Consider the following 25,478-nt stretch of genomic DNA (forward strand, 5'->3'; position numbering starts at 1 on the left):
GCCTTCCCCCATCCGCTGCCCGGGACCTCCAGGACTGGAGCCCTCCAGCATGGCCTGCGTGTCCTTTGGGCACTGCTGACCGCTGGGCTCCCTGGCCCTAGCCCGCCACTTTCTCCACCAATGCCATGGTCATGGGGAGGGTGGGGATGGCAAGTGACTTCATTCTTCCCCTGACAGATGGGGAAACTGAGGCCCAGGGAGGCAAAGCCTCCCAGCCACCCTCTCCCCCGCCCCCACACAGCCGCCTCCCTCTTCCCTGGGTTATCCTCATTGGCAGCCCCTTTCCCTCTGCAGGCGGCTCTGGGGCTCCATCCCACACCCTCTTCACATGAGGCTATGAGGCACCCACTGGACCGGGGCCAGGTCACCCTGCCCCGTCCCGCCCCCCATCCGGGAGCTCCTGGCTGCTGCAGGTCTGGGAGCTGAGGGGGCCCTGGAGGCTGGGGCCCGCCCGGGCGTGGGGTGGGGGGACCTCTGCCAGGCACCAGACCCAGCCACCACCAGCCACACCCTCTGCAAGGTCCCATAGAGTCCTGGACTGTGCCCAGCTGGTCCCCACTGCACAGATGGGGAAACTGAGGCGGGAGGAAGAGGAGCACCTGGCCCCTGGCCACACCGGAAGGTAGGAGCAAAGATGGTGGGGAGATTGGGGAGGGCCTTAGGACCCTGGAGACACCTGTGCACGCTCCTGGAATGATTCCTTCCACCTACTACGTGCATCATAGACAGTAAACAACCAATAATAATTACTTGAGTTTTCTCTCTCCAGACCGGGCTCTGTGGTCCCCGTTTTCCTCACCTAATTTGACGAACCCCTCAAAACTCTCCTGTTAGGTGGGCTCTATTATGACTTCATTTTTCAGAGATGAGAAGGGAGGCTCAGAGAGGTTGAGATACTGTCCAAAATCACACAGCCAGTCAGGGAAGAGCTGGGGTGCAACCCCTGGCCTGCTGGCCCCCCCACTGCTGCGCCCCCTCCTGTCCCCCAGACCCCACCCCCTCCAGAACCTCCTGCTCCTGCTGTGGACCCTCCTGAACTGTGGTTTGGGGGGCAACGCTCAGGTAAAGGGGGACATGAGCCCAGGGGGCAGTGGGCATGGGAACCCAGCTGGCAGTGTGGGGGTCACCAGCCTCCCTTCCAGGCTGACTCTGCCTCTGTCTCCCCAAGTAGGGTCCGGGTGAGTGGACTCCATGGGGTTCCTGGAGCCGCTGTTCTAGCTCTTGCGGGCGAGGGCTCTCCGTGCGCAGCCGGCAATGCATCCGGTGAGGAGGCTCCTGGGACCCGGCTGGGTGGGATGGGAGGGGGTCCCTGCCCCTCCTCTCTTGTCAGGCTGGACCAGCCCCTGGCCGCACCCTCGACCTGCCCACACAAGCTGTGCCTTTTAATCCCGCTAATCCAGCTGGAATGTGGGTGGGGTTAGCGGGGGTGGATGGGTGGGCAGGCTGGCTCTGGGGAAGGGTTTCTGGAGGTGCTGACCGCAGTCTGGCCACCCTGCTCCTCGAAGGTTTCCCAGGGAAGAGCTGTGCTGGGGGGACACCCACGAGTACCGCCTCTGCCAGCTGCCCGTAAGTTCTATCCAACCACCCCCGAGACTGAGTTCTCCCTGGAGCCCTCCTGCTTCCCTACTCATGCCCCCAAATATCCTTGCCACCATGCCAGATTCTCTGGGCATCCCCGGGGCTGTCCCAGCCTCTGCTCCACCGATCTGTGTCCCCAGGAATGTCCCCCAGGGGCCGTGCCCTTCCGAGACCTCCAATGCGCCCTCTACAATGGCCACCCTGTCCTGGGCACCCAGAAGACCTACCAATGGGTGCCCTTCTATGGTGGTGAGTAGCCTATGCTCCTGTTAGTCCAGCTCCCTCAGAGCTGGCAGGGAAAAGTAGCTGCTAAGAAGGAAGGGGGACTTGGAGGGGTGCAAGAAGGGGGCATTGGCACTGGGGCTTTCAGGGATATGTAGGAGTTAGTGAAGTGAAGGGTGGAAAGCAAGTGTGAGTTGTGAAGAGGGGCAGAAGGAGGCAGGGTCTATTCTGCACAGGGTCGAACACGAAGCTGAGGATTTACTGGGAGCTGTATCCAGAGGCCAACATTTCTCAAACTTACACCAGTAGCAGGAAATATTGCCGCACTGAGCTGAAAATAGCGAGTTATATAATTGTGTGCCTGGGGCAGTGCGCCTCCAGATTTAAGGGAAACAGGCAGCTTCAGACGCCACGGTGGGGGTAGACACAGATAAGAAAATCCTAGAATGGAGAAAGTTCCAACCGTCAACCTCACAGATTTTTATTTCCTTCACCCTAAGAATTGGCGGAAACTTGCCATGATTTCACCCCCACAAAGGCCCGCCAGGGCCAGCTCAGGCTGTATTCCAGGCTGGGTCTGTCAGCCAGCCTCAGGGCATCGGGAGCCAGAGGGAGCCTGAGCAGGGGGAGCAGGGATCAGGTCTGTGGGCCTCGGGTGTGGTCAGACTGTCCATTATGCCCCACTGCCAGGCAGAGGGGAAAACTGAGTCCCGGGGAGGGCCAGCAACATACCCAGGCTATGCAGGACTCAGTCAGAACTGGCCAAAACCTTTTTGGGGGCACCTTCTGGGTGCAGAGCCCAAGTGCCGAGTGTGTTCTGCCCACCTCAGTGCCCCAGAGCCTAGAACATTGTCTGGAAAATAGTAGGTGCTCGATGAGTGTTTGTGGAATGAACGTATGGAAGAATGAGTGAAGAATGGGTGATGATGTTAATAGTAGGCCCCTAATATTAGGACTGAACATGAATGAATGAATGAATGAATGAGTGCAGGCCCAGGATACTTGCCTGGGACAGTCCCAGCGAACGGGAAGCAGAATGCCTAAGTTCCAGTCCTGGCTCTGCCTCAGCCTCCATGTGTGGCTTTGGCTGAGTCTCTGGGCCTCATCTGCCCAAGAGGATGGCTGCCTGAGGGGAGACTGGCAGGAAGGGGGCTGGAACTCAGATATGTCCCCCACTGCCACCGACTCCTCCCATCCCCAGCACCCAACCAGTGCGACCTCAACTGCCTGGCGGAGGGGCACGACTTCTATCACAGCTTCGGCCGCGTGCTGGACGGTACCCCCTGCAGCCCGGGCACCCAGGGACTCTGCGTGGCTGGCCGCTGCCTCGTAAGAACTCCAGGCCCCGCCCCCATCCCTGCCCCTTCTAGGTTCCACCCGGCCTATTCCCTCCAGGCCCCGCACCCAGACCCCATTCGCTAAATTCCTGGTCCCGCCCTCTTCCCTAGGCCCCGCCCCCTACCGAGTCTCCGACCTCCCCTGCCCCACCTATCACTAGGCCTCATCCCCAGCCTCCTCCCACTAGGGCCCGCCCCCCAGGTTCCATCCTTTTAGTTCTTGGTCCTGTCTTCTTCCATGGGCCCCGCCCCCTCGACGGCAGGGCCCGTCTGACGGCGCGCGTGCCCTCCCCACCCCTTTAGAGAGCCGGCTGTGACGGTTTGCTGGGCTCGGATGCCCGCGAAGACCGCTGCGGCCGCTGCGGCGGCGCCAACAACTCGTGCCTCTTCGTGCAGCGCGTATTCCGGGATGCCGGTGACCGCCCTCCCCGTCCTCGCGCTCTCCCAGAGCGGGCCCTTTAAGACGTCCCGCGCTGATTGGGCAGTCTGCGGCCCAGCCCTCCTCGCTCAACGTTCTGATTGGTTATTGCTCAGTCCCCCCCTCGTTCATCGTTCTGATTGGTCATTGCCAGATTGTCCCGCCCTTCCCAGAGCAGACGGGGTTTAACTCCTTTGCTGCCGCACTTAAGTGATAATCATCGTAACTCCAATCCTTTAGGAAGCGTTTTCGAAGTACCAGGGCGTTGGCTAACCTTCTTACCGCAGTATCTCACTTAATCCTCAAATCATCCTTCAAATACACCCCACCTGCTCCCCAACGCCGTCCTTCCCTCCCGCCCAGGTGCCTTCGCTGGGTACTGGAACGTGACGCTGATTCCTGAGGGCGCCAGGCACATCCGCGCCGCCCACCGGAGCCGGAACCACCTGGGTATCACAGGGTCCGAGGGAGGAGGCGCCCTGCTGGCTGCCCGAATCCAGCGGGGAGGGGGGCGACAGGGTCGGGAGGCGGGCGGGGCCGCTTCCGGGAAGCCCGGGCTGACCCTTCCCTTGCAGCGCTGATGGGGGGCGACGGGCGCTACGTGTTCAACGGGAACTGGGCGGTCAGCCCTCCCGGGACCTACGAGGCAGCGGGCACCCGCGTGGTCTACACCCGCGTCACAGGATCAGAGGAGACGCTGCGCGCCGCCGGGCCCACCTCCGAAGACCTGCTCCTGCAGGTGGGGGCGGGCCTCTGAGAGGGCGTCTGGGAGTGTGGGGTTAAAGAATCCGTTGGGAAGCAGGGGGCGGGGCGGGGCGGGGGGGGGGGGCTGGGTAGAGTGTGTGTTGGGGGACGCTGGGCCATCAGGTCCGAGGGCAGCTCCCTAGTATGTGACACCCCCCCCCACCCCCGCCGCCCAGGTCCTCCTGCAGGAGCCCAACCCCGGCGTTGAGTTCGAGTTCTGGCTCCCCCGGGAGCGTTATGGCCCCTTCCAGGCGCAGGCTCAGGCCCAGGGCTGGTCCCTGCGGCAGCCGCAGCCTCGGGAGGTAGATCCTCAGTCCCCTGAGTCTCCCGCTGCCCCCACTGTTATCCCCCCACGGACCCCAGGCCCCACCCCAGGTGAGCTGGGGACAGCCTGGGCGGGGGCGAGCAGGGAGGCAAGGCCTGTGCCCCTGACTGCACTGCCCCCGCAGACCCCTGCCCACCCTGCCCTGACACCCGCGGTCGTGCCCACCGGCTGCTCCACTATTGCGGCAGCGACTTTGGTGAGAGGCCCATGACCCCATCCCTCACCTGGCCCCTAATTGACATGAACTTGACCCTTATCCAGCTGACCTCTGACCCTGGTCAGACTTTGTCTTTCACTCCTTGACCTGACTCCAGCTTGACCCCTCCTGACGCTCATTTGACTCCCTGATCTAATCCTTTGCCCTAATCTGACTCCTAACCCCTCACTGATCCTTGAGCTGACCCTTACCCCAGGCCTCAGCTGACCACAGTCCCCAGGGGCCCCCAATGCCCCACCTGACCCCCAGTTCCCTCGTCTGGAAAGGGGTGTGTGGATGGGCCCCGGGGCGGAGCGTCCAGCTGGGCTCAGCACCACCCTGCCCGCAGTGTTCCGGGCCCGCGTGCTGGGCCGCGTCCGGCAGGCCCAGGAGACCCGATATGAGGTGCGCGTGCAGCTCATCTACAAGAACCGCTCGCCACTGCGGGCCCTCGAGTATGTGTGGGCGCCGAGCCGCTGCCCCTGCCCACCGCTGGCCCTCCATCGGGACTACCTGCTGGCGGCCCGGCGCCTCATCAGCCCCGATGGCACTCAGGACTGGCTGCTGCTCCCCCATGCTGGCTACGCCCGGCCCTGGAGCCCCGCCGAGGACAGCCGCGTGCGCCTGGCCGCCAGACGCTGCCCCCTCTGAGCCCCTGGACCAGGCTCAAAGTCAGCATATTTCCCCTATTGCCATAGCTTCCAGGGAGCTCAGAACTATCTCCCACCTGCAGCTCTGTGACTCCCCACCACACACACTCAGACACCCCTGCACTCAGTCAGATCCACTGTCGGAAGCAGGCACGCACTGGTGAGGAGGATACACTAAATGGACTCTTTAGCTCTGATTTTCTCTCTCACCCTGGAAACTCAGTTATTTTACTCTCAGAGACTCTGTGTCTGCTTTTATTCCCCTTGCCTCACACTCATTTGCTGGGAGACACTGTCACACACAAGCATGACCCCGATGAAGACATGCCTAAGGAGACCTTGTAATGTATCCATTTCCCCTCTTGCCCTGGCTACCAGGAAGCTCACCACTCTTTAACCCCCTGACACTCTGTCTCTCCCTTCTCATTGCCACTTAACACACGCACCCTCACGTATTCAGAGACACTGTTAAAAACAGGCATGACCCCCTAGTAAACATGCCTACCCAGGCACTGTAACGTACCAGTTTCCCCTTTTGCCCTGGCTACCAGGGAGTTCAGAGATAATCTTGACAGCTTCCGCAATTCGGGGGGAGGCGGGAGGGTTCCCTCCAGGCAACACTGCTGTTCACCCCTTTTTTATTCCTTTTTTTTTTTTTTTTTTTTTGCGGTACGCGGGCCTCTCACTGTTGTGGCCTCTCCTGTTGCGGAGCACAGGCTCCGGACGCAGAGGCTCAGCCGCCATGGCTCACGGGCCCAGCCGCTCTGCGCCATGTGGGATCTTCCCGGACTGGGGCACGAACCTGTGTCCCCTGCATCGGCAGGTGGACTCTCAACCACTGCGCCACCAGGGAAGCCCTATTCCTATTTAATTTTTACAAGCAGTTTTTTTTTAGCAAGGGCACCCCAGTTTCACATACTTGGCTGCAGACACTTCAGGATGCCCTGTTACTCAGATCCACAGCCACGTTGTCACCACCTGTACACACGCAATCACGTGCACCTCATCCCCTCCTCCTGGTCCAGCCCCCACCTCCCCCCAGTGTGTCTGACCCTGGGGCAACCGTGAGGACGGGGAATATAAGAGGATGCGGGAAGGCGGGACTTTCTGAGGTTCCAAGCCCCCTCCCAATGCCCCTTGGGGCCACATATTCCTCTCAGGCCGTTCAGGGGGCCCCCTCCCCACCCCCGAGCAGAGCAGGCAGGTCAGAGCCCCCACCCTCAGCGTGTGCCCTGCCCTCATGTGTCCTGGATGTAGTCTCCTCATAGATTCTAGGGACAGGAGGGCAGGCCTAGATCATGTGTGGATTGGAAGTGTCAGTGGGGTGTCACATAGTCACCCAGCAAACCTCCCCTTCTGCCTCCCCATCCTGCGTGGGGTGACTCGCACCGTGATCTGGGACAACCTGCTCGTCTGTACCATCCGTGGTTGTGTCTTCCTCTGGGGCGCGGGATGGTGGGAGTGTGCAAGGGGTGCTGGACATGTGAGTCTCAATGGACTCGGCCCCTGACTTTGGGGGTGACCTCAGGCCAAGCCCTGCCCCTCTCTGGGCCTCAGTTTCCCCATCTGTGTATACCCTTTCAGCCCCTCCCGGCCCTGACCTTGGGAACCTCACTCTTCCAGACTCCTTCCCTAGCCCTTCTGTTCATTCGTGCATTCCTCCAAAGAGTATTTATTGAGCACCTACTGTATGCCTGGGACCCAGCAGCGCCTGGGGCGGCCCCGGCCTGGCCCTGTCTTCTGTAACAAGTGCTGAAGCCTGCTGAAGCCGGACAATCTCCCGAACGCCCCCTCCCGTGGGGCAGAGTGGGGCACAGTTCTGGAGGGAGGCGTGGGGTCTGGGCGCCCCCTGGTGGCAGGACGGGGGGGGGAGAAGGAATTCAGCGTTTCAGGTGTTACCTGCAGCCCCCAAGGGCTTCAGGTCCCCGATGGCCCCAGATGGTCCCCTCTGCCTCACTGCAGTGTGGGAGTGTGTTCAGTGTCTGGAAATGGGAGCCTCCGGCCTCTTCTTCCCCGGAGCTCTGTGGGGCAACCCTGCCATCTACTCCGCAACTAGCGGGACCGCTTTGCAGGGGTGAGGTTCCTGCCGGGGCAGAGGCCAATGCAGGGCCCACTCTAGCAGACAGGATGGCCTGTGGCCACAGGAGCCACGATTTCCCACATGCCGTTCTCCGAGCGGCAACATTGTTTCCGGTAATGGTCATGTAACAAACAATCAATGGAACCATTTAAAGAGAGAAGAAAACATTGCAATTTTAAAGATACTCAAACTCAGCAACCCAGTTGAAGGTGGAACTAGCATTTGCACTTACTTGCCCAGCAAAAATTCCACGCTGCTTTGATGCTTTACTTTTAAAGACGAATAAAAACTCCAGGTGCAACAACGGAAACGGAGAGACTCAAGATCTGCATCTTTGTGTCTTTACAATCCCTGGCTCTGGGGTTTTATTATTTACTGTGTCCCTGTAGGAACGCGCAGGGCCCATTTGGTTTAGAGATTGGATTGCTGCCCGAAGACACCGCAGGTGATTACAGACGGAACTGCTTCTCAAGGGAAGCGCTCACAGCTGAGTCCTCAAGGGTCCAGAACAGGGAATTCCCCAAATGGACTTCCCGCAGGAAGCGATGTTTATTAAAGGATAAAGAATGAAAACGGGCAAGCTTGAAACTTGTGTCTATGTTAATAAAACAATAGTAATCACAACAGTTCTTTCATCAACCCTACAAAATATTGTATTCAACAAACTTGTGGAGTACCAGCTCTGGGGGGTGCGATGCTTTTCTTACTGTTTTGAATTCTTTGCAGACAGCACCCCTCTGTTGTCTGCGCTTCTCTCTCACCGACCCTGTACCAGTTGGCTCACCCACAGGAGGACATGAGTCCGGTTGAAGGGCTGCTGAAAACCCCTGGGCTGTCTCACACCCTGAGGGTTAGTTGAGGGTTACAATGGCTTGACCACCTGGGAAAACAGTTTGACTGTTTCTGCTACAGCTGAACGCACACTTGTGTACAAGTTTGAATAATCATGTCCCCGCCCTAACGCCTGGAACCTGTGAACAGAACTTTATTTGGAAAACAGACTTTTGAGGATGTAATTTTTTTTGTTTGTTTGTTTTTTGTTTTTGCGGTACGCGGTCCTCTCACTGCTGTGGCCCCTCCCGTTGCGGAGCACAGGCTCCGGACGCACAGGCTCAGCGGCCATGGCTCACGGGCCCAGCCGCTCCGCGGCATGTGGGATCTTCCCGGACCGGGGCACGAACTCGGGTCCCCTGCATCGGCAGGTGGACTCTCAACCACTGCGCCACCAGGGAAGCCCCTGAGGATGTAATTAAGAGTCTCAAGAAGATCATTCTGGAGTATCCAGATGGACGCTAAATCCAGTGACAAGTGACTTGTAAGAGACACACAGAGGAAAGACAGAGAGAAGACACCCGTGTGAAGACAGAGGCAGAGATCGGAGGGATGCAGCCACAAGCCCAGGGATGCCTGGGGCTCCCAGAAGCTGGAAGAGGCAGGAAGGACCATCTCCTGGAGCCTCCAGAGGGAGCACAGCCCTGTGACACCTTGATCTTGAACTTCCGGCCTCCGGATGGTGAAAGGAAAAATTCCTGTTGTCCCAAGCTACCCAGTTGGTGGTGACTGGTTACAGCAGCCCCAGGAGACTCAGAGGCTCACCCTACACCCTGCAGTCTCTGACAGGTATACGCCCAAGACAAAGGAGAGCTCCGCTCACCAAAGGCTGCTTCTAGAATGTTCCTAGCAGCTTTAGTCACAATAGCCCCCCACTGGAAACAACTGTAACACCCATCAGCAGTGGACTGAATCATTCTCTGGCCCTCACAGAATGACATGCTCTCTGCCAACGAAAAAGAATGATGCACCAATCATCCCCGCAGCAGCGTGGTGAGTCTGAGTCAGGCAGGAGGGGACAGAAGACCCTGTGGACATGACACAAGTGACCTTCAAGGCCAGAGGCAATGGAGGCAGGATGGGGGTTACCTTGAGGGGGAAGTGACTGGGAGGGGCCGGCCCTGTTGTGAGACTTGCCCCCAAGTCGCGGGTTACACTCTTCTGTACATTTAAATTAAAACCAAAACAAATCTGAGGGGCTAAGTCAACGTCACTGCTTCCACCTGGGGAGACAGGTGTGTGTCCGCTCACCTGTGCTCCCAGGTGACCTGACCTGGGGGGGGCGGGGCCCAAGGACAATCTTCAAGGGGCACAGGGGGTGGGGCAAGGCCCCGTCTCCTGCCCTGGACCCAGGCCACACCACCTGCTTCAAACACCTGGGCCAGCAATAAGCAGATTAAGGGGTCACTGTCCCCAGAGCCCAGGCGGACTTCTCAGCAGGGTGGGGGCTCATTAATAATTACCCTTGATCCTTTCCTCCCAGCAAATCCAACATTCTCAAGTAACAGCCAAAGTCCTCACCACACCTTCCAGGCAGGCACCTGCGTGGTCCACCCCCCAGACCCACCTCGTCTCTCGCCCTGGCCCATGTGGTTCCAGCCACACCAGCCTGCCTGCTTTTCTTCTAACCCAACAGGCACGGTCCTGCCTCGGGGCCTTTGCAATGACTGATTGAATGAACTGGACCCACTGCTCACCAGTAGCACTCGCTCCGTGCTTCTTCCTCTCTCACTGGTGTTCTCAAGGATGAGGAGGTTGGCAGCTACACAGAGCTGCCTCCTTTTCAGGAAAACTGTCTGTGATGGACAGGGTCACCACCAGCTGGGGACAAGCTGGGCCACTCAGTGGGGAGAGGGATGACACGTCAAAGGATTGCAGTACTTGGCTGATGTGTTCGGGCAGGAATCAAAAGTGTCTCCAGATATGGCCCAATGGCCCTGGGACAGAATCACCCCCGGTTGAGAACCACTGACTTATGGCCTTGAAAGCCACTGCCCTGTCGGGGTTCGTGGTTTCTCCTCCTAACCCTCCCCTTGTGTTGGCCCCAGAAGTTGTCACCAACCAGAATCTGGGAGAAGCAGAGCTCGGGTGTGTGCGGGCAGGGGGCGGAATGTGACGGGCGCTACAGTGTCCTCCCAGCTGTGGCTGCAGCTGCCTCACGGGAGATTTGTCTCTGGGCCACGGTAGCTGCCACTCGGAGATGCCCGTGGGGTTAAGGCCCCCTCCCGGGGGTGGGCTGAAACCAGTGACTGACAGATGTGGAGGCACAAAACACAGGCCCCTGGGCTCCAGGGGGGCCGATTCCAGGTGCAGTACCAGCTCCAGACCCCTCCACCACCACCACCACTGCTTCACTCAGCTCCCCCCACCCCCCAGCTTCCAACTCAGGCTGTGCTTCCGGGGACATGAAGTTGAACGGGGCAGTGGGGGCAGAGTGTTCTGGTTCTTCATATCCTGTTGGGTTGGATTTGCTATTTTTTGCTTAGATGTTTTTGCGTCTATATCCACATGACAGGTGCATCACATTCCTTACTTGTTCTGTCTCTGCCTGTTTTTACAATCAGGGTTGTGCTGGCCTCACAAAGGAAAGCAACGGCAGGTCCTAGGAGGTCCTGTCCGTGCCCACCCAGCTCCCGCCTCCCAGTTTCCATGAAGGCCAGGCTGACGTCCACGGCCAGCCTCCCGGGGCCTCTTTGCTGAAGGCTGCCTGGCCCTGGCCCCTATGCTGCCTGCGGGGGCGCTGGGTGGAGTGAATGGGTACCGCTCCGCCCAGTGACCGGCAGGGTGGTGGATCCAGCCCCTCAGGACCTGGACAGGATAAGTCTCAGGTGTGCATTCAACATGGGAGGGAGAGCCACGGGCTGGCAGGTGTGCTGGGTTTAGCCACACCTGCTTTATTGGCTTCTTTCCCCTCCCACCTCAATCTTCTCCCTCTCGGCTCTTCCTGGGATCCCTCCCACGTAAAGGACTTGTACTCAAATTCCTGCCCTGCCATCTGCTTCTAGAGGGAACGCAAGTGAGGTGGGGCTATTGCCTCTAGCTTGCTTGTCTGGAAGAGTTTTCACAACAAGGGGATTATGGGGACTTCCCTGGCGGTCCAGTGGTTAAGGCTCTGTGCTTCCACTGCAGGGGGCATGGGTTCGATCCCTGGGCAGGGAACTAAGATCCCGCATGCCGCACGGCACAGCCAAAAAAAAAGGAAGGGGATTGTGGTGAGTGGGCCTGAGAGCTACCCCAGGAGGGGAGAGAGAAAGCGTGAGGACAAGGATTGCCCGGGCTCATGTCCTTCTCAGCCACTTGGTGAGACCTCCATTCTGAACCTCGGTTTTCTCATCTGTAAAGTGGGGCTGCCCAGCACCTGCCCTGGTTGGAGGAGACCCTGTGCCCAAGAAGCCCCGCTCCTTGGAGCCCAGCGGACAGAAGGTGACATAAGGCTGGTCCAGATGAGCTTTACTGAGCCCTCCCTATCAGGCCAGGTGTTTCAGCCGCCAGCAGTGCTGCAGGTAGTGGAATCCGTGTCTGTGGTGGGGCCAGATGCAGGTGACTTCAGTGCTGGACTCGGATTGGCAGGAGACAGGCAGCTTGGGCATCGAGGTGCTGCTGGTGGCTTTAGTTACGGGCCGTTTCTGATGCCGTCTGCTGGACTTGGGGGCTGAGGCCTCTGGTCCATCGGGGGTCTTGTTGGGGGGCAGAGGGGGGATGGTGATGCCACTGGGAGACTGCACAAGGGGGTGTCCCTGGCTGGAGGAGGTGCTGGGACGCTGCGTGGAGCCTGAGGACTGGTGGGCCGTCTGGGAAGGGCCAGAGGAAGTGATGGAGGGCCGGGCGCACTGCTGGTCGTGGACCTGGGGCTGTCGGGGGGACTGGGACTGCCCGGGAGCCTGGGGCTGCCCTGGGGCCTGGGGCTGGCTGGAGGAGTTGGCTCGAGACAGAAGCCCACCCCGGAGCTTGCTGGGCAGCTGGGTGCCATTGGCAGAGCCAGTGGCAGGGGATTGAGGCTGGGAGTGGCCCAAGTTGGTGGAGCTCCTGAGGGCTGGCTTGCTTGGGGACGAGGGGCTGGTGGTGGACTCCACTGGGGAGGCGGCTGGGGAATCCACGGAGGACTTGGAGTGTAATGCGTCCTCCAGCTGGCCGGCCGGCTTTTCTGCACAGGGGCTGGGCAAGGACTTCACCTGTTCTTCGGGAGCTGAGTCACGCTTGCTTTGACTGTGGGGAGAGCGCCCTGAGGGTGAGTGAGGCGGGTCTGGCTGTGTCCAGGGGCCCAAGGGCTGCGCTAAGCCGGTGGAGACTGGGACAGAGGCTGCTGGGGACTGCCGGGGGCCAGCTTCACTTGAGTGGCCAACAGCCGGCCTTGGCAGGGAGAGAGGCAGGTGCCGGCACTCAAACACACACACGCATGCACACACGCACGTGCGCACACACGTGTGGGCCCTCCCTACCTCCCAGGGGCGGGCATTACGTACAGTCGGCTCCGAGGGCAGTGAGGGGCCCACTGCCGCAGCCGCCGGGGTGATGAGAGCCCGGCTGCGGGCCAGGGCCTGCAGGACTGGTTCCGGAGAGCATAGGAGACAGAGGCGGACAGTGAGAGGGGAAGATTTAGCGAGCACCCAGCAGAGGCGGTCCAGACGCCAGACAGAGCCCAGTCAGAGTCAGGAGGACAGCAGGCAGGAATGAAGGTGAGTGGGGCAAGGGGAGCCGGGAGACAGACAGACAGACAGAGACCGGAGAGACAGACACCCCTCGCCCTGCGAGCACGCACTGTCCCTCGTTATTCCGGCTGCCACGTCCAGGGTCCGCCCGCTGAGGTCGCTCATGATGCTGTCCACGGCCTCGTGATGCTTTAGAAACAGTGGACGTACGACGCGATGATACAGCATGTGAGCCCCGTTCCAGGGGCCAGGAACCATGCAGAACAACAGGAAGGCGCACTGCGGACACAGGGCAGGAGTTACACTCGGCCCCCACTCTGTGCCTCGGGTTGGGGGGGTCTCCTCCATCAGATGCTGGGCTGGGGTGGACCTGGCCTACCCCGTCAGACACCCCTGGGGATGGGCCTGGCCTACCCCGTCAGACACCCCTGGGTACCCGCTCCTGGGAACCCCAGCCACCACGGTGTGTCCCGGGTGGTGCCCACCTTGCCCGCGTAGTAGAAAGGGAACCAGGACAGGAGTAGATCGCTGAAGAACTCGGCCAGCCCAAACAGGCCGTACACCACCCAGTAGGTAAGCCACACAGTGTCGTCCTCTTTGCTTGGGCTCTCGATAGCTTTGATCCTGGGGGAGGCAAGGCAGGGTCAGGGGCTGCTCAGAGCCCCAGACGCCCTTCCCCGCGCCCCCAAACCAGCGGGCACTCACGAAGCATATGCGGGGTATGCAAAGCCGATGAGATTGCACAGCAGAGACGCCCCGTACCCGAACAGAAGATACAGGCTTAGCAGAGTGGCGGCTCCTGCGGAGAGGGGGCTGGGTGTGGGCTGCACGTGCTGAGCCCAGTCTCCAGAGCCCCCTTGGCCTGGCCCATGCAGCCTGCATCCATCACTCCTCCCAGAAGCCTCGGCGGCCCCTCTAGGAGGGGTTATTGCCCTGCAGCACCTGGGCAACCCTCATCGTGGCCCTGAACCCCACTAACATGTCAGTTTCCACCACGGGACTGTGAGCTCCCCAAGGGCAGGCCGGCACCTTAGGACTGGTCTGTACTGAGTGGCTGCCCCGTGTTTGTTGAATGAATATGTGATCTCTGCAATTATAACCACCTCACTCTGGGTCCTATAGGAGGGGCTGAGCACAAGAGGCTAGAGTTTGAATATAAGTAAATGGGAGAAAAACCAAGACATGATTCCTGGAGAGCGGAGAAAGGCAACAATTTCTAACTTTTTTCTTAGTCCAGGGTCTCTTCCCCTCACCACTGCTGACTCTGGGGCGGGGGGAACCACCCTGGGCACTGCATCTGGGGTGTGGAGCAGCATCCCTGGTCCCCACCCACTTGATGCCAGGAGCCCCCCACAGTCGTGACCATCAGATGTCCCCAGACATCGCCCGGTGTCTCCTGAGGGCTGCACGGCCCCCTCTGAGAGCCCTTGTCTTAGTGGGAGGATGCAAAGCGCCGTATTGAGAGTCCCCCTGACTGAGGAGAGCCCTCACCCACTATGAGACACCTAGCAAGTGTCTCTCTGCTTGCAGCCTCAGTTTCCCCAACTGTCAGTGGGGCGGGTAGTGGCCCTGTCTCCTAGCACTGCTGTGGAGTTAGCTAAACAAGACTCAGTAGAAGGGACCCCGCCCTACACGTCTAGGGAACCCCTTCCGGTGGCCCAAGCACACTCCCAGCAATGAGGGCTCAGAGGAGAACGGTGTGGGGGATGGGGGCCAGGAGCGTTAGCCACTCTGAAATCATAATGGTTGCTGCTGCATTTATGAAGCGCTTCTTGTGTGCAGGTCTCTGTCCCTCCCTGCTCTGTCTCATTCAACAGCCAGGACGAAACGGAAGCTGGGGGTGGGGGTGGCTGAAGAGGCTCATGCTCATCACTCGGGGAGCCTCTGGCTCCTGGGAGCATTTACAGCCTCTTCCCCCACCTCCAGGCTGTTATCTGCAGAAAGAGACAGAGGCCACTAGTGGACCAAAGGGCAGAGTTCCCTCCACTCTCCCCTCCACCTGCATTAGCCTTTATCCTGGGGGTCTGGGGTCAGGAGAGGGAGGGGAATCCCCAGCTGGCCCTAGGAGGCCTGGTCACTGCCTCTTCTGGGTTTCCTCCTCGGTTACCTGGGAGGGGGTATTTTGGCCGTCTCAGGCCGGTGGGGCCCAAGGGTTCCAACATCTGGGAGAGGGGGTGGGGGAAATGGCACCCCTTCCCTGGCAATTGCTGCTAGCTGGGGAGAAGCAGCTCTCCCAGGGCCCCTCTCGCTCAATCCCTATTCCTGCAGCCTCAGCAAAGGGAGGATGACCTTGGACATGGGCGGGGACAGTCCAATCAGCAGCATACGGGGCGGGGGTGGGGTGGGGGTGGATGCTCCAGACAGGGCAGACAGCAGGGGCAGCCTCCCACTCCAGGCCTCGGTTTCCTCCCTGTGACCCCCCAGCCTACCCAGCAGGCCCCTCCCAACAGGCCCCTCCCCTGTGTTCTATGACCTAAATTCCCCGCCCACTGGTATCAGGGATGTTGAAAACCAGGCAGGAGGTCAAGGGCTTGCTCCCAGGGGCAGGTCCCTGGCTGACCCGACACATATTGGGCACTAGGAAGCTGGGGGGACAGGTTTTGGACCTTCCTTGGGCTGTCTGGCATGGGAATCCCCCAGCTGGCAGGGAAATGGGAGGAAAGGGGACTCTAAGGATCTGTACACAGGTGCTCAAAACACGTGGCATGTCCTCAGCCAGAGCTGCCCCCCAGTGTCCGAACAAAGTGTCCTGTGATTCATTCCAGGGGGGCTTCCTGGAAGAGGTGGCAGAGGGCAGTCGGGTCTGAAGCACCAAAAAAGAGGGGAGGCACTTAAGGGACACTTACTGGACAGTTTCAGAGGGTGGCAGGGGCCACCCAAGGTCATTGAGGAAGAAAGGCAGAGGAGGGACTGGAATGGAAGTGACAATCGGGGTGGCTGGACCTCCCTCTCCGTGGGCCCCATCCAACCTTTCTTCAACCCCACCACAGCAGTCAAACAACCCAACTCCGGACGGGGGAGGGGAGAGGGCAGGCCAAGGGCAGGGGTAGGGGGTGATATTAGCAGGAAAACAACCTGAGGGGAGGTGGGAGTGACCCTTCCCCTCCACGTCTGGAGCATCCCCTGGGAGAACGGGAAGATCTCTACACTTGCTTCCATGCTGGAGTCCATCCGGGAAGAGGGTGGCAAGACTGGCAGGGCACTGGCTGCCTACCTGCCCCGTCCTCCTACGGGGCCAGCAGGACAACTGGAAGAACCGGACTTCTGCCTGGCGGGCACCCAGGGCCCGGAGGGAGGGAGCAGAGGACGGCTGCGGGGCCGAGAGAGGGGGTGGTCCTCGACCGAGGTCGCACAGCGGGGACGGGGAGGGGCTGCGGGTAGACCCAAGGTCCCGGTCCACGACCCTACCCAGGATCTCAGTCTCCTTCCTGAACTGTGGGCGCGCCCTTCGCCTGAGCTGGACCCCGCAGCCGGAGCTGGCCGGATGGTGCAGGTCCGAGGCCCCGGTAGCCCACGGCCTCAGTGTGCCCGTCGGCGAAATGGGGCGGCGGCCCCGAGAGCCCCCCCGACGTCTCACCCGCGGCCAAGTACCGCTTGTCGACACCGGTCTTGGCTTCGAGCGCCCCTAGCGCTTCGGTGGCCAAATTCCTCTGTTCCAGAAAGCGCTCGAAGCGCTGGCGCAGGCCATCCATGGCACCGGCGGGCCCGGGGCTGGCAGCTTGAACTTGACCGCCACCCCGTGCACCTGCCGTAGAGCCTGCGCGCTGCCTTCCCTCCACGCGAGCCGCACCGCCGGACCCCGGGGCCACTCTCCGCCCCCGGGCTGGTCTCCGCCCCCGGGCTGGTCTCCGCCCCCGGGCTGGTCTCCGCCTCCTGTCCCCCTCTCTGGCCAATGGGAGGGCAGGGAGGACAAAGGAGGTGGGGCCTGCCCCGTCTCCTCCGCCGCATTGCCCCAGGGCCGGCCGCGGCTGCCGCAGCCGCCCCTTTGGAGGAAGGGGGCGGGGCGCGGGGGCTGAGGGCGCCGATTGGCCCAGCGGTAGTGGGACGTAACTGATTGGAGGGGCGGGGTCATGGCCGGGGATTATTCGCTGAGCCGTTGTGGGTGGAGCTGGGTGAGGAGAGAAGAGTGCTGGGGAGGCGGAGCTGGTGGGAGGGGCTGGAGAAAGGCCAGAGCTGATTGGAGAAACGAGAAGAGATTCATTAGCAAAAACAGAGAGGGGGCGGGGCTGAACGTAAAGGAGGAGGGACGGAATCTGAAAGGCAGGGATGGGGCGGAGCTAAGATGGGGAGGTGGGACTTATTTGAAAGAGCAATTCTGGTTGGACCGGAGAGGAGGCAAGGCTTATTCTAGGGGGAGGGGGTGTATAGGAAAGTAGGCGGGGCAAAATAAGGGGCGGGGTCAATTATAGCAACAGTGAACCCGCACCTCTGGGTCAGAAGAATTGGTGAATCATTGTACAAATGGGGAGACTGAGGCTCCAGAAGGTTCGAGTCTGCGGAAGAACAGGGTGGGCATGTCTCTCCCCCACCCTGCTGTCGGATCTTCGCGTCCATCAAGTTGGGGAGCTGCAAGGCCCCCTGGGAGTTGAAGGCTTTCAGGGGTTGCTATGGCGCCGGGGGCGGGGCGGGCGCTTGGGCCATCTCGGCGGTTTGGCCAGGAGGAGGGGCTTTTCTGAGGCCCCGGCCCCGCCCCCGCCGGCATGCGGCCCGCCCGGAGTGCGCTCTGGCTGCGCCTGACCTTGGCCTTGGGCCTGGCACTCGTTGGCCCCATGGCTGTGGGGTGGGCCTCACCCCGGGCTCCCATCTATGTCAGTAGCTGGGCCGTGCGGGTGTCCCAGGGTTACCAGGAAATCGAGCGCCTGGCGCGCAAATTCGGCTTCGTCAACCTGGGGCCGGTGGGTGGGACCCGGACTGACGGGAGGGGGCGAGGGCTGGACGACCCCAGACCCCGGCAGATGAGAGCGTACCTCGCTAGGTTCCCCAGATATCAAGGACCCCCCAGCTCACTACTGCCTAGACCATCTCCAGATCCTGGGACCCTCAGAGGGCATCTGAAGCTCCCACCTGGGCACCTGGTTGGGGGAAACGTAAGGAAGGGGGGCTGGCCCCTGTCCTGGGAGGGACTCCAACAGGGGAACCAGGTCCCAGCCATGCAGCTGCTCCCCTTTATTCCCAGATCTTCCCTGATGGGCAGTATTTCCATCTGCGGCACCGGGGTGTGGTCCAGCAGTCCCTTACCCCACACTGGGGCCACCGCCTGCGCCTGAAGAAAGACCCCAAGGTGAGCCTGGCCTTGAGGCTGCCTCCTGAGGGATGTCAGCACCTCTCGTTATTCTTGTAATTGTCATAAATGTCTGTGTGACCTTCGGCAAGTCACCAGCTCTCTCTGAGTCTTGGTGTCCATTTGGCCCCCTAGTCCATACAGTGGGGAGTCAAATGGGGAAGATCTGTGCAGAGCACTCACCCCAGGGCAGGTGCACTGTCAACAATTTCTTGTCACCTCCCCTTCCCTCCTCTATCTCACCCTGAAAGATCAAAGTTCCCAGGTACCCCATAAAGAGGCTGGGTTGGGGGAGGGGGTGCTGATTGGTAAGGAGGCAAGAAGCATGACAGATGGAAACCCCACCAGGAGCACTGGGACAGAGAGAAGTGGTTGGTTCGAGACGTGGTTTGCAGGACAGAGGCCAGGGCTTGCTGATGGATTGGATGTGTGGGACAGAGAGAAATCAGGGTCTGGAGCTGAGAAAACGGGGAGAAGATGGCCCTGATTGTTGAGATGGGGACGGGGGAACATGAACCAGGTTGGGGGGGTATTGGGAGCAGAACAAGGAAAAAGGGGAAAGGGCAAAGGTCTGAGAAAGGGCGGCCTGGGTCAGGCAGAAGGGCATGTGCAAAGGCCCTGGGGTGAGGCAGCCACTGTGGCTGCAGCAGAGGAAGGCTGCTGGGGGTCAGACAGGCAGGGGGCCTTGTGGGCTTTGGAGAGGTGTTGGACAGGCACGGGTTTCACAGAGAGGGTTCCACAGAGAGTAAGGCTGCAGTGTGCCAAGAATGGGCTGTAGAGAGGCAGCAGGGCAGGGCTGCTGGAAGACCAGGGAGGAGGTGGGTGTGGCCATACAGGAGTGTCCTGCACCAGGGAGGGTGCGGTTGAGAGAAGTGAATACTGCAAGGGGATATGGGCATGTCTTGGGGAGAGGGATTCTAGAACAGGGATGGGGACGGGGGCAGGGGTGGGACCCCAGGAGCCGCAACCACCCTGAATAGCAGCCACCACATGTCTGTGGGCCACAGGGGATGGGTGCTCTGAGGGCTTCAGTCCCCTCTGGAGGCAGAGCCCCAGGCACACGGGGACCCCCAAGAGCAGCCCCAGCAAACACGGGGTCCCTGGCCCCATCACACACCACGTGGGCCCCAGGACAAGTAGGTGACAGCCCAGACACATTAAACCTCAGCCCCACACCGCTGACCCTTGGCAGATCCAGGGAAGAGGCCGATGCCAGACCCTGGAAGCAGATTTGGGCCCTTTGACCAGGAACTGGTGGAAGGGCTGAGGGGCAGGGCCCTCTAAAGCAGCCTGGTGTGAGGGCAGGAAGCTGGGAGGAGGGTGGGCTGCTCGTGGGTCCAGCCCCTCCCACGGTGTGGTCTCCCCACCCCCAGGTGCAGTGGTTCCAGCAGCAGACGGTGCAGCGGCGGGTGAAACGCTCCTTGGTGGTGCCCACGGACCCCTGGTTCTCCAAGCAGTGGTACATGGTGAGCTGGCCGGGCTGGGCGGTGGGGCCAGGCCAGGCCAGAGCCCCACTGACCCCGGCCCCGCCTTGCACAGAACAAGGAGGTGCAGCCGGACCTGAACATCCTGCAGGTCTGGAGCCAGGGGCTTTCTGGCCAGGGCATCGTGGTTTCTGTCCTGGACGACGGCATCGAGAAGGACCACCCAGACCTCTGGGCCAACTATGTGAGCCTGTGGGGCTGGGGTGGGGGCTGCCCCAGGTCCCACGGCTGGTTGCAGCCCCTCATGTCTCCACCCCCCAGGACCCCCTAGCCAGCTACGACTTCAATGACCATGACCCGGACCCCCAGCCACGATACACATCCAGCGATGAGAACCGGTGAGCCCAGCATCCCACAGGGCATGGGGGCACTACCCTACGAGGGGCCAAGGGGCTGTGACGGGCACCTGTCTCTGTCCTGGCGCCAGGCATGGGACCCGCTGTGCTGGGGAAGTGGCAGCGACAGCAAACAACAGGTTCTGTGGTGCTGGCGTCGCCTACAATGCCCGAATCGGAGGTACTCAGGCCAGGAGGGTGGCGGGGCGCCTCTTGGCCCCACACTAGCCACTGGGCCATTTCAGGGCCCAGGCTAAGGTCGGGGAGAGCTGAAACCCCCACAGACACCTCCATCCCCAGGGCGGGGAGAGTGCGGGGCACAGGCGGGGTGTTCACCAAGGCCGCCTGTGCAGGGGTGCGCATGCTGGATGGCACCATCACTGACGTGATCGAGGCCCAGTCGCTGAGCCTGCAGCCGCAGCACATCCACATCTACAGCGCCAGCTGGGGCCCCGAGGACGACGGCCGCACAGTGGACGGCCCGGGCATCCTCACCCGAGAGGCCTTCAGGCGCGGCGTGACCAAGGTGAGCTGGTATGGGGCACGGAGGGCCTGGGCCAGCATGCGAGGCCCACACCCTGTCCCCGTCTCTGGCCTGGTTCTCCATCTGCAGGGCCGAGGTGGGCTGGGCACCCTTTTCATCTGGGCGTCGGGCAATGGCGGCCTGCACTATGACAACTGCAACTGTGACGGCTACACCAACAGCATCCACACGCTCTCGGTGGGCAGCACCACCCAGCAGGGCCGCGTGCCCTGGTACAGCGAGGCCTGCGCCTCCACGCTCACCACTACCTACAGCAGCGGCGTTGCTGCCAACCCCCAAATCGTAAGCGCCCGCCCCACCCGGTGCCCTGCCTTCCCTCCTGTCCCCTACCTTGCCTCTTCCCAGGGCTGCCCGGTTCACGTCTGACACATAGACTGGGGTTCAGGGACCAGGCCCCATGGTTGGCGCCCCTTCACATGCCCTTGTGTCTCCCAGGCAGGGCTGGCAGCTGGGCGGCTGTGTTCACGGCCCCAGACCTGCTGTCGTGCTCTGAGGTGCCTCTTCCTTGGAGCACTTGGGCCGTTTTGAACAAGGGCTGGGTTTTCCTGTGCACCAGGCGCCTGAGTCCCTCTCTGTGCATGCAGGTCACAACAGACCTGCACCACCGGTGCACGGACAAGCACACGGGCACCTCAGCCTCCGCCCCGCTGGCTGCGGGCATGATCGCCCTGGCTCTGGAGGCCAAGTAGGTGACAGAGGGGTCTCGCCTACTGCCGGAGCTCCCCAGCGTGGCCCCGGCTCACCCTCCCTCACCCACCCCCAGCCCGTTCTTGACGTGGAGGGACATGCAGCATCTGGTGGTCCGGGCGTCCAGGCCAGCGCAGCTCCAGGCGGAGGACTGGAGGACCAACGGCGTGGGGCGCCAAGGTGCGGCAGGACGGGCGGGGTTGGGGACGCCACGCCCACAGGGCGATGACCACGCCCCTCCACACAGTGAGCCACCACTACGGCTACGGGCTGCTGGACGCCGGGCTGCTGGTGGACTTGGCTCGCTCGTGGCTGCCCACACAGCCCCAGAGGAAATGCATCATCAGCATCGTGCACACCCCCACGTGAGCGCCCTCCTCTGCCCCCTGCACGCCCACATCTAACCCCAGCCACGTCCCCACTGCCACGTCCCCAGACCTCTCCCCCCACCCTGGTGGGTGGACACGTGGAGGCAGGCCCTGAGGTCTCAGTTCACCCATCTGTACAAGGAAAGGGCAGGATCTGAGCCCAGACCCTGCCTGCTGGCCGCCCATCTCCCAGCAGGCCAGCAGGAGGGGCCCTCACCTCACGTGCTGCAGCCCCCAGCCCCATCCTGGGGGTGATGCACGTGAGGAAGAACGTGTCGGCCTGCTTCGGCCACGCCAACTACATCCGCTCGCTGGAGCACGTGCAGGTGCAGCTGTCCCTGTCCTACAGCCGCCGTGGGGACTTGGAGATCTCGCTCACCAGCCCCATGGGCACCCGCTCCACGCTTGTGGCCATCAGGTGCGGGGGCAGGGGACCGGGCCACAAACTCTCTTTCCTGAGCAACCCCACGAGGAGGAGACAAGTGCCCCGTGGGGTCAGGCGGGCTGGACCCCACCCCTTGGCATCACAGACACTTACTGTGCTCGCGGCTGGTCAGGACTCTGGTTGTGAAGCCCCCCTCATCCCCCCGCCTGCCTGTCTGTCCCAGACCCTTTGACGTCAGTGGCCAAGGCTACAACAACTGGATCTTCATGTCCACCCACTTCTGGGACGAGGACCCGCGCGGCTTGTGGACCCTGGTCCTGGAGAACAAGGGCTACTATTTCAACACAGGTGAGAGCCGGGCACAGGCTGGGGCTCGAGCCCCACCTGCCCCATGCTCTGGAGCTGGTGGCCTCCTTACTGCCCCCAAGCCCAAGGCACAGGGCTCCCGCTGGTGTCCTCTGAGAGACTGAGCACACAGGGCTGGAATGTAATAGGTGTCTGGTTACCAGTGCACAGTAGAGGTTCAGGTATTAGGGGCAGGAGGTATCCAGTTACCAGCGCTTAGAGGGTACTGGGCGACCCTGGGCACCATCTGAGTCTGGGGATCCGGGGAGGGTGCGGGCCCAGAATGGCAGGACGAGGCTGCCGACAGCCTTTCCCTCTTCTCCCCGTGCCCACCACGACCCCTGCCCAGGGATGCTATACCGCTACACGCTGCTGCTCTATGGGACGGCTGAGGACATGACGGCGCGGCCCTCGGGCCCCCAGGTGACCAGCAGCGCGTGTGTGCAGCGGGACACAGAGGGGCCGTGCCAGGGTGAGTGTCCGGTGCCGCATGGCCCACCTGCTGGGAGGCGGCAGGCGGGCAGTGTGCGTGTGCGGCCTGGGGCAGGGGACGGGCGGGCCGGGGCAGCAGGTCGTGGCCTCACAGCCCGGTGGACGTGTCCCTCCCTCGTGCAGAATGCCAGAGCCCCGCCTACATCCTGGGCCACCTCTGCCTCACCTACTGCCCACCGAGGTACTTCAACCACACCCAGCAGGCGGTGACGGCTGAACGTGGGCGCCCAGCCGCGCCTGCCCTGCGGGTCTGCTCCAGCTGCCACCCGTCCTGTTACACCTGCCGCGGCAGCTCCCCGCTGGACTGTACCGCTTGCCCCCCGCCGTCCATGCTGGACGTGCAGCGGGGCTCCTGCTCGGGACCCGACCCCCCTGAGGGCCCCCCCCAGCCCACTGCGACCGCCTGCCCCTGCCGCCATGGCCCGGCCCAGGCCGTGGTGCTGGCCCTGTTGGCCGTGGCCTTCGGGAGCCCCCTCCTCTGCCGCGTCCTCCTTGTAGGCTGCCCGCCACCATGGGTGGGACCCCCCGGAGCAGGGGGCCACTCCCATCACCACTCCAGACCCCGCTGCAAGCTGGAACCCAGAGCTGGTTGACAAGGACAGCTAGCGTGCGCCTCCACCCAGGTCCCTGTGGGCACCGCTGCCCCGCTGTCCAGACGGGCGCCCTGTGGGAGCCTGCCCCGGGAAGGCCCTGGCTGCCACCAAGGCCGTGGGCCAGGGGCGGCCGCGTGGGACCCTGCATCCCGGACTTGGCAGGTCCAGGTGAAAGAGGGGGAGAGAGAGAGAGAGAGAAGTCTCGTTGCACAGTTTGGGTAGGGAGAGGGTAGGCTGGGGCAGAGCCCGGCAGTGACCACCATCCCTTCCCTTTCCGGAATGGGGGAAGCGGGAAGGAGAGCAGATGACACCGTCCAGGGTCTCGGGTACCACGTGCGACCTCAGAGTTTGGAAATAAAGGTTGAATAGGAGGTGCAAGTCTGTGGGCTCCTTTGGGGCGCCGGCCCCTTCTCCACAGCATGATTGTGGGAGTCCCCTGCGTATCGTGTGGAATCTGCCTTCCCCGGGGCGTCTGTCCCTGGAGAACGGGTCAGCTGGGGTTCTGGGGGTGGGGTGGGGTAGGGTCCCAAGTGATATCCACCCATGTGCTGCAAAGCCTCTGAGGCCCCACGATGCGGCCTGGCCCCCTGTGGCTCTGGCTCCTCTTCCATCTTTTTTTTTTTTTTTTTTAATTTATTTTTGGCTGTGTTGGGTCTTTGTTGCTGCGTGTGGGTTTTCTCTACTTGCGGCAAGTGGGAGCTGTTCTTCGTTGCAGCGCGCGGGCTTCAGTAGTTGTGGCTCACGGGCTCTAGGTACGTGGGCTTCAGTAGTTGTGGCGCACGGGCTTAGTTGCTCCGTGGCATGTGGGATCCTCCAGGACCAGGGCTGAAACCCGTGTCCCCTGCATTGGCAGGCGGGTTCTTAAACACTGCGCCACCAGGAAAGCCCTCCTTTTCCATCTTTATGCGTGAGTTTCTCTTTAACGTGGAGAACTAACAGAAGTGCAATTTGCAAAGGACAGTTCACGCAGCGTTCCATCCACTCAGCCTGTCTACCAGCTTCCAGTAATTACACCTTTGTCTATTTTCTGAGGTCGTCGGGATGCTGAGGGAATTATGAGCTGGGGTACATTGATCTTACTCCTTCAGGCCTCGACCTCCTCATCTGGAAAATGGGTTCTCCACCTCTCTGGAACAGAAGGAGGATCCTGAGGTGCAGGGGTGTGGGGGTGGGGGTGGGGTAAGTCATGGATGGAGTTAGTAAGAGTCCCTCCTCTGTTCTCACACACACCAGTGGGGTGGGGACATGTTCCTCTTGATTTTCAGAGCGGGGAGGCAATTTCCACAAGGAAGTGGAGGCTGGTTGTGCCTTGACCATGGGCTTCTCTTGAACTCCAAGGGGCGGTCCTGGTTTGTGTCAGGAGCCCCAGAGACAGCCCCGGTATCCAGTGGCCCTGGGCCCCTGAGAATCTCCTTGGCCACCAGGCCCAGGTTGGCCAGCCTCAAGCCATGAAGGGAATGAGGCTCTGTCTAGGGCTGCAGCTGGACCCAATGGAAGCAGGTGGCTAGTGAGGGAGGGGAGACAGCCAGCTGCTCTCTGAGTCCTGCCCACGGCCCCCAGAGTCCCACCAAGCTCAGCCCCTAGTTCTGAAGTTAGGTCCAGTCTGTGGGTCCAGAGGCACCTGGCCTCCCTCTCAGAGCCTCGGTGGCTGCACCCGTGCAACAGCATTAAGTCTGGCACCTGCCTCACCAAATACTCTCAAGGATCCAAAGAGGTAGTTTTCCCGCCTGGCACATAGTAAGTGCCCAAAACATGCCATCTTGGGGCAGCCACTTTGGGAAATAGTTCCACAGACAATTAAACATAGAGTTACTGTAGGTCTCAGCGATTCTGCTGCCAGGTACGTGCCCAAGAAAACTAAAGACACATTCACACAAAAACCTGTGCAAGGATGTTCACAGCAGCCAAAATGTGGAAACAGCCTAAACATCCAT

At 61.4% G+C, this 25,478-nt stretch overlaps 3 protein-coding genes across 6 annotated transcripts; 2 read left to right on the forward strand and 1 right to left on the reverse strand.

Annotated features, from left to right (window-relative positions):
* The first annotated feature begins 426 nt into the window (after nt 1–426).
* Nucleotides 427–11,763, forward strand: ADAMTSL5 (ADAMTS like 5). Of its 4 annotated transcripts, XM_022565717.2 has the most exons (12): nt 427–622; nt 990–1,062; nt 1,172–1,263; nt 1,506–1,566; nt 1,719–1,827; nt 3,002–3,129; nt 3,441–3,552; nt 3,919–4,005; nt 4,131–4,294; nt 4,476–4,674; nt 4,749–4,820; nt 5,170–5,561. In XM_022565717.2, exons 1-12 carry the CDS (start codon nt 567–569, stop codon nt 5,469–5,471), a joined length of 1,455 nt encoding a protein of 484 aa, XP_022421425.2. In that variant the 5' UTR covers nt 427–566; the 3' UTR covers nt 5,472–5,561. The 4 variants fall into 4 exon arrangements, with proteins under 4 accessions (XP_022421425.2, XP_089761897.1, XP_089761898.1 ...); XM_089905771.1 differs by having other exon boundaries at nt 4,476–4,820; nt 5,170–11,762; XM_089905772.1 differs by lacking the exons at nt 427–622; nt 4,476–4,674 and having other exon boundaries at nt 645–1,062; nt 5,170–11,763.
* REEP6 (receptor accessory protein 6) lies at nt 7,906–16,806 on the reverse strand. Its single transcript, XM_022565701.3, has 5 exons — nt 16,608–16,806; nt 13,736–13,829; nt 13,516–13,654; nt 13,141–13,309; nt 7,906–12,927 (listed from the first exon to the last, which is right to left on the reverse strand). The coding sequence occupies exons 1-5, from the start codon at nt 16,720–16,722 to the stop codon at nt 11,849–11,851; spliced, it is 1,596 nt and encodes a 531-aa protein (XP_022421409.1). The 5' UTR covers nt 16,723–16,806; the 3' UTR covers nt 7,906–11,848.
* A 287-nt stretch (nt 16,807–17,093) lies between these two features.
* Nucleotides 17,094–23,930, forward strand: PCSK4 (proprotein convertase subtilisin/kexin type 4). The gene is given in 15 exon segments (XM_089905774.1): nt 17,094–17,957; nt 18,200–18,311; nt 19,685–19,777; nt 19,851–19,979; nt 20,057–20,133; nt 20,223–20,311; nt 20,484–20,956; nt 21,259–21,359; nt 21,438–21,541; nt 21,609–21,726; nt 21,923–22,147; nt 22,338–22,462; nt 22,809–22,931; nt 23,075–23,416; nt 23,419–23,930. Coding segments are annotated over 15 exon segments (2,697 nt in total). The 5' UTR covers nt 17,094–17,730; the 3' UTR covers nt 23,778–23,930.
* The last annotated feature ends 1,548 nt before the right edge of the window (nt 23,931–25,478 follow it).

This window comes from Delphinapterus leucas, unplaced genomic scaffold, assembly GCF_059928025.1.
Source record: "Delphinapterus leucas isolate spDelLeu-1000000601 "Yukka" unplaced genomic scaffold, BTC_Dleu_Yukka2 spDelLeu_asBTCV2_sq25, whole genome shotgun sequence".
Lineage (NCBI taxonomy): Eukaryota > Metazoa > Chordata > Mammalia > Artiodactyla > Monodontidae > Delphinapterus > Delphinapterus leucas.